Source organism: Homarus americanus, unplaced genomic scaffold (assembly GCF_018991925.1).
Source record: "Homarus americanus isolate GMGI-L3 unplaced genomic scaffold, GMGI_Hamer_2.0 scaffold51859, whole genome shotgun sequence".
In the NCBI taxonomy this organism is placed as follows: domain Eukaryota; kingdom Metazoa; phylum Arthropoda; class Malacostraca; order Decapoda; family Nephropidae; genus Homarus; species Homarus americanus.
The window spans coordinates 18803035-18818479 of record NW_024711292.1 but is presented as its reverse complement, the minus strand read 5'-3'; the positions used below and the strand labels follow the sequence as shown (position 1 = coordinate 18818479).

Here is a 15445-nt window from a genome sequence, read left to right as displayed (position 1 = left end):
TTCCAATGGGTTTTTAATCAGAAAATTATTAAATATCTTTTTATAATAGCAAGAATTTATTTCTCTAGTGAGTAGAATGTGCAGATAATATCAAGGCTAGAAGGGGGAGGTGAAGAGCTAATATAAAATCACTAAGAGCACATGGAAACAAGATTCCATCTTCACAATAACTTTTGTTAAGGCTTTGAAAATAAATCGTGACACAATAGTAATCCTTGGCATTTTGAACTTGGGGAACATCCAATGACTCTCCGATGAGTGCTTGCAAGCACCGTGAAGGCTTGGTTCTTTGTGGTCTCACATCACAGAAAGAAAACTTTTTGTTATCTATTTCTTCTTGATGGTATCAGATGTTATTAAGCAGTGGCCCACAGTTGCTGGAAACTTAAATCATTTCCACACTCATTTAATGTTTTTATTGTTGCCAAAGCAGTCCTCCTAGCAGCTCCAACATCAATGTTCTTACCTAGAAGATACTCGTACTTACTCAGACTGGTCGTATTTTGCAAGATGACATTTAGTAAAGTTAGATTATTGACAAATTCATAATCACATACAGTTGTACCCCGCTTTACGCGGTTTCACTTAACGCGATTTCTCATATACGCGGTGCCTCGCCAGAACCGAACTTTCACTTAACGCGGTTCATCTACCCATATACACGCAGAGTGTCCGGCTCGAGACGCTATTTTTAGATTCGCGCCACCCGCTCCCGCCTGCCGCCTGACTCGCCTCTCCCCCCTCCTCCTCCCTCCCTCCCCTCCGCCTCCATCCCCGTATGCCGACCCATCTCTTCTACTAACGTAAGTGTTACACCTAACTTTTAGTTTTCCTAACCTAACCTTTATTTTTCCTAACTTAACCTTTAGTTTTCCTAACCTAACCTCTTCTATATTACTTGTTTGTTCATACCATCATAAAGTTAAGATAAAATTTTTACTACAACATAGTTGTGTGTCGTCAAAAAGTGGAGTTTGGGGGTTGGGCCAGTCTCTATTGGAATTAATCCCATATGTTCTGTTGTTCACTTAACGCGGTTTTCACTTAACGCGGTACCCTGTGGGTTCAATTGACCGCATAAAGCGGGGTACAACTGTACTGCATGTAGTAGAGAATTTGTATTTGCACAGGTTTTTGGATTGCAATCATCTGATAAGGTGACAAGACCCTTATGATTTTAGGCATTTGATCAGTCATAGCTCTCACAGCTGCCCAGCAACACAACCATCTAATCGCACCTAATGATTTCAACATAAGGTTTATGTCATTATCCTTCACCTCAATGTCTTTTTAAAAATGCATGGCGCTTGGGATTCGACTCGAAAAAATTACACAGACTCTGTATTGTTCCAAGTGCATTTCAGAGAGGTTCAATATCTGTCGTGCAAACAGACATACAAACACACACAGTAATTCGAAATAGCCCCTGGAGGGCTCTCAGCTCATAAATTCTGAGATACTCTGCCTGAATTTTTTGTCGTCACAGAGTTTGGGGGCTCCCCACCTAGTAAGCACCATGTCAGCAAGTTCGGACCCCCTTTCCCCAAAAATTTTCTGGATGCTCTAGGGTTTACTGTGTTTATGTAATGGTGTAAGAGGGCAACTTTTCTATGTTTGGAATTTGTCACTTTATTTCTTTAACCTTCTTGGTTATATCTTTTCTTTTCTTTATTTTCTAAGTCTTTCTTTTCTTTATTTATTGTACTGTAGGGGTATCGAGATATTAATGTTGTCTAGCACTCAGGATGGAAGGAAACTCTAATGTGGTTTTCTTATATAATATAAGTTATATGATAGACAGTCTGGTGCTGGAGGTGCTTGTTCAGGAAGTTGGGCAGAATGAGAGTTGGTTGGTGAGGAAGCTCAGAGAAGGACAGCTGGCGGGAGCGAGGACCGCCAGGCAGGCGGAGGAGGAGGTGTTGCTTGTTCAGGAAGAATGGTCTGAATGAATCTCAATGGAGAGACAGAGCTTATATACCCAGCAGCAGCCGCTATGAGTCATGTTGGGAAAATCCAGAAAGTCGCCGGTGACTAGTTCCGTTGCTAAGATACGGTAACATCTGGTTGGTTGTTGGGAAGGCGGCACATTGGAATGCGATACGCAGTTTGTAGGGGAGACGTCCACTACAATACTCCCCCTTCCCTCCAGGCGGTGTAGGAGACTTGTTGTCTGTAGAGTTGCTTAGCACATGTGAGGCAGACCGGGCGGTGCATGCCTCATGTGAGACAACGGCGATGGCGTGATGAGCCGATCGCTGAAATACAACTGTCTAGATACACACTATCTGTGGGAGAAGGGAGAAAAAGGGTGTGTGGAGGCGATGAATGTTGTGCTTCCCTCACGACAGGTACAGGGTCGTCAGATGCGCCTGCTGGGGTGTGTGTGAGCCTGGGTCAGGAGCAGGGGCTGCGTCAGCAGAAGCGGATTTGGGCTCGTGACAGCAGCTGGGTCCACGACAGCAGCAGGGTGCAGGACATTAGCAGGGAGTACCTGAGGGAGAAAAGAGGGGGTGTGGAGGCGATGGATGTTGTGTGCTTCCCTCACGGCAGGTACTGAGTCGTCAGATGCGCCTGCTGGGGCGTGTGGGCCTGGGTCAGCGTCTGAGGCAGGACGGGTGTGCTGGGGTCGTAGGATGTGGTGCTTGGGGCAGGAAGAGGAGCCGGTGTCTGCTTGAAGACTGGGAGCATGATCAGTGTCTCCTCCATCCTGTGTGAGTGCTAATCTCCGGGAGTCACCATTGTAGGGGTATCGAGAGATTAATGTTGTCTAGCACTCAGGATGGAAGGAAACTCTAATGTGGTTTTCTTGTATAATATAAGTTATATGATAGACAGTCTGGTGCTGGAGGTGTTGCTTGTTCAGGAAGTTGGGCAGAATGAGAGTTGGTTGGTGAGGAAGCTCAGAGAAGGACAGCTGGTGGGTCGCCATGCTCGCTGGCGGGAGCGAGGACCGCCAGGCAGGCGAGGAGGAGCTAAGGCAGCCAGCCAGGCAGCGGCGGAGGAGGAGGTGTTGCTAGTTCAAGAAGAATGGTCAGAATGAATCTCAATGGAGAGACAGAGCTTATATACCCAGCAGCAGCCGCTATGAGTCATGTTGGGAAAACCCAGAAAGTCGCCGGTGACTAGTTCCGTTGCTAAGATACGGTAACATCTGGTTGGTTGCTAGGGAAGGCGGCACATTGGAATGCGATACGCAGTTTGTAGGGGAGACGTCCACTACAGTACTCTCAATACTCTTACTTATTTGTTTATTTTTTTTTACTTCCTTTTATTCTCATATTTATTTAGTTTTATTCTATTCTGTGGATTTATTTGGGAAAACCACATTCTTCTGCATTCTTACACATTCTTGTACTTACTATACATATATCTTAGAACTGCCACCATCCAGGCTTTTCTTTAGAATACAATTAACCTCTCAATAAATTGGTAGCATGGTGGACACAAGAGGTTAGGCATGTGAGCTTTCATTATATTTTCAGGGATGCCAATTGTTAGAAGGAAGGAGCGATGAGACACACATTGAACTGAATCAATATTTATTAAAATCAAATCTGGATTCTGTGACGATTTGAAACTTCACTCACAACATATAAACTTAGGTTCAATGACTGATTACCTTACTGCAGGGGTTGATCCAGAAATATCGAAAGGAGGGGGGGGTCTAAAAAGTTTTGGATATGGGAACATGGCTTGCACAGCGAGCCCACCCAGCTGGGGGTTTGTGGGGGTGCTGTAAGCCCCAAGAAGAGTTTTGAAAATCTGACCAATATCATGGGCATTTTGAGGCCATTTTAAAGCCATGTGCACTTCATATTAGGAGATATTCTGAGGTCTTTGGTAATTAACTTTTACTCTCCAAAGATGCCTGAGTAAAATTCTGCATTAAAGAAAAAGTATTGAAATTTACTAATGAAAAGGGTGGATCCGGACCCCCAGGACCCCACTGGATATGCCCTTGTACTGTAACACTTAGACAACACAAAACTGACCAATGGTTTGTACTTTATAAATAGCAAAATAGATCTAAGGTGGCAAATGGAAGTCTTGTACGCCTCACAGGGGCGGGAATAGGATTCTCACACTCCCTGAAAAGCTCTAACACTCGCCTTACGTGACAATTTTACTAACAAGAAATACAGTTGAAACTTTCAACATCACTCATAATGGATCTTGAATGTCTCAGCTGTAAGCAGGTATATCTAGCTTACAGTAACACATTTGCATTCATTCGTAAATTTGAATACACAAAGATCAACATGAGATACGAGAGATTTGAAACACACGAGAGAAAATGGACATATCGGTCCACTGAAGTGGACAGAAAACGGATGTCTTAGTAGGAGGAATCAAGAAGTAAGTTATAGCTACATGCTTTATGGGCTATGGAGCGTAATACGTATCATCTGATTTTACGTTAACTAACATGCAGTGGTGAATCCTGACCTAAGATCTTGAGTATGCTCTCTATTTTTTAGAGCAGAGAGGGAGGGGTGGTGCTGTTCCTAGTGGTTTAACATTAAATACTATTTTGAGATATTATGATAATAAAAGCTTTCAAGTAGGCCTGTGCATGCCATTGTATTATTAACTTAGCCTGCTACCTATTCTCTCATTGAAATTTAAAATAGCCTAAAAAAGGAAAGCAAAAAAACAGTACAGTACAGTGTATTTGAAAAAGTGAAATAAATTAAAAAACAATTTATTGTATTTTAGTATATAAAAGTGTACAAAGGTCTTACCTTTCTCCTTCTCCTTGGTTTCTTCTCCCCTTTTCTTTCCCTTTCAGGCTTTCACTTATAAACGAACTCCGTCCTCCTATTTTTTTCAATAAATTTTTCAGTCACTTCATCATAAAATGTATGCTTCATTTTCAAGTGCCCAAGCAGAGTTTTTTCAATTGACATCAGTGCCAATGACAAAGTATTCAAATTATCAAAACAAGTTTTCGATCATACACTGTGATCAGTTGAAAAGAGCAGACACAGCCAGCAGAAGAGTTTGTTTGACTTATTTGAGCCAGTCAACCAATGCGTGCTTTCGTATGAGTGATATTAAAATGCCTAACACATTCTTTGTTTTTATCTGTATGCTTCTTTGTAAGTCCTGGAATTCGTAGACATGGTCTATGTTTTCCTACGATTTCAATTTTCTCTGAAATGTTTCTTCTCGAAAATGGCTTTTCCAGCAGTTCCTTAGCTAAACAAGTGTTCTCTTCTACCACAGTTTCCATCGCAAGTAGAATATTTATAACATTATAAGTTTATAACACTCGGGTAGCAGAAGCATCATAACACAAATGAGCGGAAGAATGTACACAACACGCACGACCCACACGGACTCGTGGGTGGAGCGACAATGATGCTCCACGGTCTGGCTGATTATATCTGCCATTTCACTGTGATATGACTGTGACGTCAACGAGCTGCTCGCTCCGGCTTTCATTGAGGTGAAACAGCACCTACCGATGCGCTTGGGAGAGGAGCTAGCCCCGGCCTCGCTCCCTTACACAGTGCTGTTACTAAGCGCTAGGCTGCATTTTAGAGTATAAATGTAAATTTATTATTTAAGATGAATAAACAAACAAAAAGCCCTGAGCAGTGAGCATGCGCCATCATGCCTAGCATGCTCAGAGGATTAGCCACTGCTAACATGTATGACTGTGGTCATGACAGTTGGGGCTGATACTCATAGCTTCTAACTTCTCTGAAATGTAATGAAAATGAAAACTGTGGGGTTGGCTGGCTGCTGTAAGAGGCAAGCTCAAGATATGTTTCTTTACCTTTTGCATCTGTCACGAGAGTGCAGCGCATCCAAATTCCAGTATCTGGTGACATATTCAAACTCAGTTAATTAGTCAATCATAATAAGAGCCATTTTTTGCTATGCATGATTTTTTTTATCTTTTCTGTACAGAATTTAAATTTGTCTTTTCCTAAATTTCATTTTTTTTATTTAATCCTAAGTGGGCCTTCTATAGCTTGTGGGCCTCTGTGCACTGCACAGTCTGCACACAATATATGGCCGCCACTGGTGATAGATACATGGGACAGCTCAATCTGTGGAATTGAGAACAGTACTGAGTTTCAAAATAGCTCTAGACAAGACTATCAATAACAATGGAAGGATCTTTCACTTTTACTTTTACTTTTATCCTCTTCGCCACTGATCGGCTCATTATCCGCTTGGGCGATCGGTCACGTCTCTGATTACTTTTCCTTTTCATTTATCATCTTCTCCAAATGATCGGCTCTCTAGCCACCCGGGCGATCGGTCACATCTCTGTCACGCACTGTTGGCAAATACTGGGCATGCATCGGCTCCTGAATATACCTGAACCTGCTCCAGTGTTGGTCAAGTTTTGTCTTGAAAGAGCTCACACTCAGTGCCGTCACAACACTCTCTGGTAAATTGTTCCAAGAGTTTGCCCTCGCAGTTATCTGGACTTGGGGCTTCTTCAATCTTGAGCTGTGACCCCTTGTGGGGCGAGCGTCTGCCAGCTCCAAGTAAGGACACTCGACTGAGTAGTACCCCCTGAGATGCTTATACACCTTAAATAGGTTCCCCCTTGCCCGTCTATAGTATAAGCTAGGCAAGTTCATGCGCTCCAATCTCTCAGGGTAGCTGAGGTGCCGAAGTGCAGGCACCAGTCTGGTGGCCCTCCTTTGAACATTTTCAACCAACTGACAGTCCCTAGCATATCTCAGGGACCAGATGGGGTGACAGTACTCCAGATGGGGAAGCACTTTACTCTTGAAGATCTTTATGAGGGACGGACCGTCTAGATATCTGAACGACCTTCTTATAAGACCCAATAATTTATTTGCCTGGTTTACCTTCTTGCAATGGCCCGAGAACTTCAACTCATTGTCAGCATACACACCTAGGTCCATCTCACATTCAATCTCAATTAGTGCAGTTTCTTCATCCCGTTGGGACATACACACTTCCTTCAGCCTTCATAGGGTAAGGACGTGTGTAGTCGGCGCCGCCTGTGGTCTCTTGACCATGGAGACAGCTGCCAGCCCGGTCTGTCGGGCCCTTCCCCTCCCCCATCTCCTCCTCCCCATCTGGATTTATCAACATCCTCCCACCAACAGTACAGTGCAAAGATTGTTGATCAACCCACAACTGATATACAAAAGTGACAAATTCAACTCGAACAGGAGAAACAACTGTTAGAGCGACAATCAGTACTTAGCGGCCAATGTTGACCTGACACCTTGACCTCACGCACACAGCCCACGGTACACTTGCCACCCCAACACTGGATGAGAAGCCAAGAAACACTCCAAACTACACCAGGAGAGAAATGAGGACTCCCTACTCCATCCAGGTGAGAAAGTATGAATTCCTAACTTCATCACATGAGGAACAAGAACCACCACCACCTTGTGTGAGCTGGAGGACCTACCCGGACCATGTGGTACATCTGCAGCTGCAGCGAGGTAGCGGCTTAGCAACCAGGTACAACGGCCATCAAGACAGTGGGAAGGACTTTGTTGGCGCCGACATCAGGTCACAAGAATGTCTACAGACCAGCTCCCACAGTACCAGATCTAAAGTTAATCTATATTTTGACTCTATGTTTCGTATGTTTTTGTATTGAAAGCTTTTGTCAATCAAGTCACTCAATCCACGATTTCACCATATGTAACTTATCATCTCTGTTCATTGTATATTTTCAGCCTTCGAGCTGCCATGTTTTCTTAATAAACCGTTAATTATTATTATTATTTTATTATTATGATACGCCTCCTTACCGTTGGTACGCCCCATGTGCACTGTCCTCCTTCCCTTGACATGGCCACCTCTAATTTGGGTAGCCATTAGGTAAATACTGTAGGTAGGTAAATAATATTCTTATTATTGTATAGGGTGTCAAGGCATCATTGCTGTAGCAAAGGGTATATCTGCACAACGTATCACTGGAATTCCCAGACACTTCCTCTGTGACAACAAAAGCACTACTGATGGTGGGAGGGACATGGGGGAGTTCATTGTATTAATTTGTCGCCATTCAGTCTACTATCAGTTAATTAGTGATGTGTACTGTATTTGATATCTTTTAGATGGAGAGGAGGTGAGCCCACTGCACCCAAGCAAGAAATTACCAAAGTATAGTCATCAAGTGACTGTTACAACTAGCAGTGAATTGGAGGCTATGGCACTCGTGGAAAGTTTCACTGCACTTCTGGACCAGTCTCAAACCTTTATCAAGTAATACAGCTGTTTTTTTAGTTATAAAACTTAGAACAAGATAACATGGCTTATATTGATATAATACAGTAACTAATTTTCCATGTGAAAAAGATGGTTACTGGAGTACACACCCTGATAAGCTTGTCCCAGCTAAGAGCCTTGATATGCTCCAAAGACAACTTTTGCTTCCCAGTAATACTGTATAAGCAAAATTAAAATTTATAGATCCATTCCCACAGCATCACTTTTGATCATCCTTGGGGTTGCATGAAAAGCCTTGAGATACTGTGGGATTAATTGAAATAGAGACTGGGCCGACCCCCAAACTCCACTTTTTGCCTACACAATACATGCGTTGTAGTAAAAATAACATCTTAACTTTAAGATGGTATGCACACACACATAATATAGAAGAGAAATATCAATAAGAGAATAATATACTGTACCAGGTAAAAGAAAAATCAAGGTTTAACACCTACGTAAGGTTAGGTTAGAAAAAATCAATGTTTAACACATACGTAAGGTTAGGTTAGGAAAAATCAAGGTTTAACACTTACATAAGGTTAGGTTAGGTTAGAAAAAAAAATCAAGGTTTATCATTTACGTCAGGTTAGGTTAGGTTAGAAAAAATCAAGGTTTAACACTTACGTAAGGTTAGGTTATGTTTTAAAAAAATCAAGGTTTAACACTCACAAATTGTCGTACCTGATACTCTTCGTGAAACGATACTAACGTTGTATCACGATGCTCCCCAAGCAGGTCACCCCGGATGGTGACAAATGTCTGGGGGAGGTCAGAAAGAAGTATTTCTGGACTATACGATGAAAAAAGACATAGAGCAGCACATTGCAAAGTGTTTGTCATGTGCTCAACATAAGGGTACTACAAGGTCACCGGCTCTAATTATACAATATCCTACACCAGAATTCCATTTGACACAGTCACCACTGACTTATAACAACTTCCAAGGAGTCATCAGGGATCCTCGTACGTACTAGTGTGGTTGGATCATTTTTCAAGATTTGTGATTTAGTCCCACTGAAGGATAAAACAGCCGAATCAATGGCCTATGCCCTAGTAATGCACCTAATATGTCCTTTTACTATGCCTAAGGTTTTTCTCTCCGACAAGAATCGACTTTTAGCACAAATATGTCGACAATGCGACATCCAACAAAGTTTTATTGCAACCTATCATCTACAGGCTAATGACCTTGTTGAGAGAACCAATTGTAAAATCCTATAGATTCTTTGTCCAATAGTGAGTCAAATGCACTGTGCATGAGAAGATTGGTTACCGCAAGTCGCCGCATCTATTAATGGGTTGATCAACAGCTCTGCAGGCAAATCACCCGACTATATTGTTTACGGCATAGACAAACGTCTACCGTATGACGTACTTACAGACAAGCCATGCCCAGTCTATAATGTGGACGATTTCCCAACAGGCAAATCAGCGTATTCACAGATATTCATGGCCAAGTACGTAAACATTTAGCAGCGTCACACTCTGAAATGATTTACAAGCAACATAAACAAGCTAAGCCTGTCATGCTAGAAATAGGCGATGCCGTTATGGTGCGAGAAACTGAACAAAAGTCCAAGCTTTCAACTAAGATTGATGGACCATTCCGCATTATTGCTAAAGAAGCGTGCAACAAATTAAAAATTTTGAAGCCAAACTCACAAACCTCAGATGTTGTGCATGCGGATAGACTTAAAAAAATGTCCATTCAGATTCATTCCCCAGGAATGTTAATGATGTCCCAGACATCGATGTCCCTGAAACAACTGTTCAAACAGCAAACACGTCAAATACACCCAATGTATCTGATGATTATTGTTTAAAACTACGTTATGCAAAATGTATGTAATAATTTTCCTAACATTTCTACATTGATATTACAAAATAATTTCGGAGTCTAATAATTTATCTAAAAAATGTTTTTTATAATTTCATGAATTCAGTGCCTACATTGGAATGATTCTTTTTTTCCAAGCATTTGCATGCTATGAAAACTTCAGCTCAAGCTGTATCTAATAACAAAAACGAAGTAATTGCAAGTATGGTTGATGCAGGGTTAGGACGAGTGGATGCAGAGCATGTGTATGTGAAAATTCTTCTTGAAGCCTTACAAATAGCCAAGATGAGTTATGTTTTAACTCCAATTTTCACAGACGAAGAGGTAGAATTGTATATCCTTCTGTCAGAGTCAACTCTCATGCACTATGCTATCCTCATCCACATAACTATGCTAGTGCAAAGCAAATTAATGCATGGCATGTAGAACCTTTCCCATTATACTCTGATGATACACTGTTTACTCTGGATATACCAACCGATATTTTACTAATACATGTAGATGAAGACTACTCCTTGTTAGAAGTGGATGATTTTAGGGTATTATCATGGTGTAAGTCGTCATGTATACATTTACATATACAGTATGCCTAGTAGGGTGACAATAAAAAGTGAAAGTTTTTATTTTTAGATGGCCATTTGTCCAATACTGCGTACCCATGAAAAAAGAACACAGGCGAAATCCTGGGTCATTTGGACAATATTTAGAGGTGGCTCAAGCCATTTGAAGTTAACACTACTGAAATTATTATTGATTTTTTCTAATTTCTTTATTTATGAACCGATTACTATGAAACTTTGCAGGTATATGTAGAATGCAAATTCAAACTAAAGTTGTTCCTAACATTTTTTCTAAAAATGAGTGATGAGTATTTTGGCTGGTGCAGCTATTGGCAATGCAGAGGGGAGGGAGGCGGGTGTCAGTCGGGGTAGGGGGAAGAGGTTGTGTGCCAGTGTCTGACTGGTACAGTAGCATCAGTTGTGTGTGAGACGTGACGGTGGGTGTGTGTGCGTCGCTCTTGTTGCAGTATTACGGTTAGTACCATTGTCTTTGTCTAAAATCAATGCATCAATTTAGGTATATAACACTTTAAAAACTTTATACAAGTGATCTTGCATGCCGTATGCTTTATGGGTGCTGTTGTTTGCATAACAGTAACAACATAAGTTACATAAATGTTTTTGTTTGTTTCAGGTTCAATGGAGAGTACACGTTCAAAAACTGAAGTTTGGCTCATTGGTCAACACATAACCGAAATCACGGGTGCACAACTTCCTTCAAGAGGAGATGTTCTACGTCTGTTTTTCCACGGTCACAATGAACATAAGAAAACAGTGAATGATTCTGCGAGTGAAGTTGCAGCATCGGTTATTAGTTTCTGGAATAAAGCACGGATTCCTACCATAACTGAGAAGAGTATTGGACGAAAGGTAGTGGATCTTTTTTTAATGTGGAAGGGACTTAAGAAAAACTGCACTCGCACTACAGACACACAACGTAAGAAAGAGGAAACTTTTTGTGATGAGTTAGAGGACCTCTTCGATGTTGCCCACCCCAAGGCAATGCAGCTCTTGACCATCAAAGAAGACCGAGCATTCCTGGCAGCGCAACGAGAAAAAGGGAGAAGAGGTGTAATGGCAGGAGTAGACAAAAAGATTGCTTGTTCCATCAAGCGTCGGGAAGAAAGCAAGAGTAAGCAATCTCTACAACAGAATCAAGCCAGTTCTGCTCTTGAATATGATGAGTTGTGTTCTTCGTCTGAAACAGAATCACAATCAAGCTCGTCATCATCTACAAGTTCCCTAGCGATATCACCAGTGGTATCTTCTTCCAATCGTAAACGTGCTACTCTCAAAGTTATCACCCCTGAATTGTCAAGTACATTGGACCGCACTGGGATCAGTCACCGCTCTGCTCTCCGGATCGTCAGTGCCACGGCTGCTAGTCTAGGTCATGACCCAATGGAACTAGTTTTAAACTATGAGACAGTGCGTACTTCGCGAGCGACCCACCGTTCTGGGATTGCCAACGAAATTAAAGAAAAATTTCAACCTAGTGAAGTGCTCACTGTGCACTGGGATGGAAAAATTATTCCTGATGAACAAGGAGCGAGTGTTGACCGAATCGCCATTCTTGTCTCCGGAATCAATACTGAAAAGCTGCTTGGTGTCCCGAAACTATTGTCAGGGACTGGACAGGCCATTGCTACAGCAGTCAGTGCAGCGCTGGAAGAGTGGAAAATATCAGAGAATGTTTCAGCACTCAGTTTTGACACAACAGCTTCAAACACTGGGCACTTGTCGGGGGCATGTGTCATTCTGGAGCAGAAACTCGGCCGCCGTCTTCTGCATCTCGCGTGTCGTCACCACATCCTTGAGCTTGTTGCCGAGAAAGCGTATGTGGAATGCATGGGGCCTTCCTCTGGACCAGATAATACTCTCTTCTCTCGCTTCAAGCATAAGTGGAAGGACATCAGTCAAGATGACTACAGCCCTCTCTCAGACCTCCCTCCAAGTTTGTACGAGAAACGAGATGACCTCATCTGTTGCTGGAAACATCATCTGGGCAAGAAGCAGCAGCCACGTGATGATTACCGTGAGGTACTGGAGCTAGCAATCAGGTGTCTCGATGGAGCTCTACCCAAGTTTAATCTCCGACGGCCCGGAGCACTTCACCGAGCACGGTGGATGGCTAAGCTCATTTATGTCATGAAGATCCTGATTTTTGCTAATCAGTTTAAACTAACTGCTCGTGAGACATTAGGCTTGAAACGATTCACATTCTTTGTGCTAGAGGTGTATGTCAGTGCATGGTTCACGGCCTCCGTTCCATCCTCCGCTCCTGCTAATGATTTGCGGCTCCTCCAAGACCTGTCAGAGTACCACGACGTCAAAATATCAAGAACATGTCTCACAGTCTTCGGTCGTCACCTGTGGTACCTCAGTGAAGGCTTGGTGGGTCTTGCACTCTTCGATCCACAAGTTAATGCAACAATGAAGACAAACATAGTTCGGGCAATCGTTGAGAGGAAGGCGACCGAGGATTCACCAAAACGTGCTGCTCTTCCTGCCACATCTTCCCTTCCCACAAAGCAGCTCTCAGACTTTGCTTCTAGAGGATCAAACTTTCTATTTGAAAGTCTCAAAATGAAGACTTCTTTTTTGTCCAAGGAACCTGACACATGGTCTGATGATGAAGACTTCAAAACTGGCGTCGCAGTTGTGGGTGGTCTCAGAGTCATCAACGACACTGCAGAGAGAGGGATTGCCTTGATACAGGCATTCAACAGCAAGATCACGAAGAGTGAAGACCAGCGTCAACATCTGCTGCAGGTTGTTGAAGAGCAGAGGCGGTCACAACCAGGGACATCAAAACAGGACCTTACAAGCAAAAAGCGAAAACAATGAATGGGTTGTCCACACCTCTCCCACCCATTGATGTAAGCGTGTTCACTGCAGTTTCATTTTAAAAAGGAATTAATCATTTATATGTACAGTGTACACATAAACTTGCTCAATATGTAAATTTTAAAATAAACCGGTATATTATGAATATTCGTATTTTTTGCCAAAAGGATAAAACTTCAATTGACTTGAGCTACCTCTAAATATTGTCCAAATGACCCAGGATTTCGCCTGTGTTCTTTTTTCATGGGTACGCAGTATTGGACCAATGGCCATTCCATTTAATCAATTTTAGAAATTCACCCCTATGCACTATTGTCACCCTAATATTGCCTAGCCTATGTGTTCACGTTTATTCTGCTGCAGACGGAATATGCGAGTTGGCGATCATACAAACTAATGTTCTCACAGCGCTGAAACAATGTAACTATACACCGATTTTCCAAGAAAACTGTGTTTCATGCGAATCTACATAATGTTCAGTATATATCTTTATAATTTTTTTTTCCCTGAAGAAACTAACGTCATTTTACGATGTCAAGATGGTGGTAAACAATTGAAGACCTTGCCTTCCCATCATCATTTTGCATTGAATTTAAATCTCACTTTGGATTTGATTCCTTTGTACCAAGTTTCTATTTTGTCTCAGTGAACTCAGTAGTGTGTCAGATAAATTGAAATTTATTTATTACCTGAAAGAGTTATATTTTACTAATATAGAAGATAATCTGCTGTTTTAATTTATTTTTCACGGGTTTTGTTATACCCAGTTTAACTATTCCCACTATTTTTGTTAAATATTGGCAGTAATATTTTTGTTTTGCTCCTAGAGATCAATATCATTTTAATTTACCTTTGTACATAATATACTCTTCCGTAAGGCACTTAAGACTAGGACCCTAGTAACGACTGAACCCCAGGTTGCAGTTGCTTCAGTTTAATGTTTTCACACATATGTATGTAACATGGATAGGTTTAGGTATAGGTTTTCTTCTGAGAGAAGCTAATTCCTCGTAGAAGCTCAGAAGGTGGTGACCGAGCGATGTATTAGCCCCTGTCTCTTGGCAGTAGCAATTGTATAAATTTGGGTGAATACATTTATATTATATAATCCAATCACTCGACTGTAATTTTCCATAAGCTGTGAGGTACCACGTGCCGTTCACGTGAGGGGAAATTCCTCTATCAGAACGCCGACCTTGAGAATGTAGGGTCAGCTCCGCCTCACCCTTCAGAGCCTCCCCTCACGGTACCAGTCTTCACTTGAGCCTCATGAGAATTGGATGGGTGATCTAAACTCAATCAAGCTGAGCCCAGTCCTTAACTAACACTCACAGCTTAGTGTTAATTACGGTGAATCTACGAATAGACTGTGACCAATATATTTTTACAATTAAATGGAGAAAAGACCATTTTCGGTTTTGCAACTTAACCCCTCAACTTGTTTATATAAACCAAGTTAAGGGAACTCTAACCAAAGCTTATATGTTGATTGTTTACATTGTAGATAGGGGATGGTCTTAACACATCATCATTGTTAAAACAGAATATCATAGATAGGGAGATCATAGATCGGGGGGTGCCTGTACAGTATCTTGGAAGCAATTTTACCGCCTGCCAGAGATTGCCGCTCGGGGTTATGACACACCCCCCCCCCTTAATATGCCACTGGTTCTGGAGGCCAAAAAACATGTATAAACTGTTCCATAAATCCTTTAGTAAATACTAATTATCATACAATCTACATAAAAAGATACAGTAACACATACTGTAGATATTGTACAAAAAATACCTATTTCTACATTACTTAAACAGCTGCTTCCCTACTCATAATCATCTTTTGCTTTATGCCAATGCACCAACACTGAAACAGGCAGCACACCACTGGATGGGAGTAGGCACCAGGCTGCCTGGCTGGTCATCTGTTCGTGCTATGCAAACGAATTACTGGTAATTTAATACAACTCAATAACCCATC

General features: G+C 41.9%; 1 protein-coding gene across 2 annotated transcripts in view; it reads left to right on the top strand.

Moving 5' to 3' along the window:
- The window catches only part of LOC121855054 (NIF3-like protein 1), a 228135-nt gene that overhangs the window by 166726 nt on the left and 45964 nt on the right, over positions 1 to 15445 (top strand). For both annotated transcript variants that reach the window (XM_042349998.1, XM_042349914.1), the window contains one exon: positions 8073 to 8220. In XM_042349998.1, coding sequence (XP_042205932.1) covers positions 8073 to 8220 — 148 coding nt within the window. The remainder of the gene's footprint in view (positions 1 to 8072; positions 8221 to 15445) is intronic.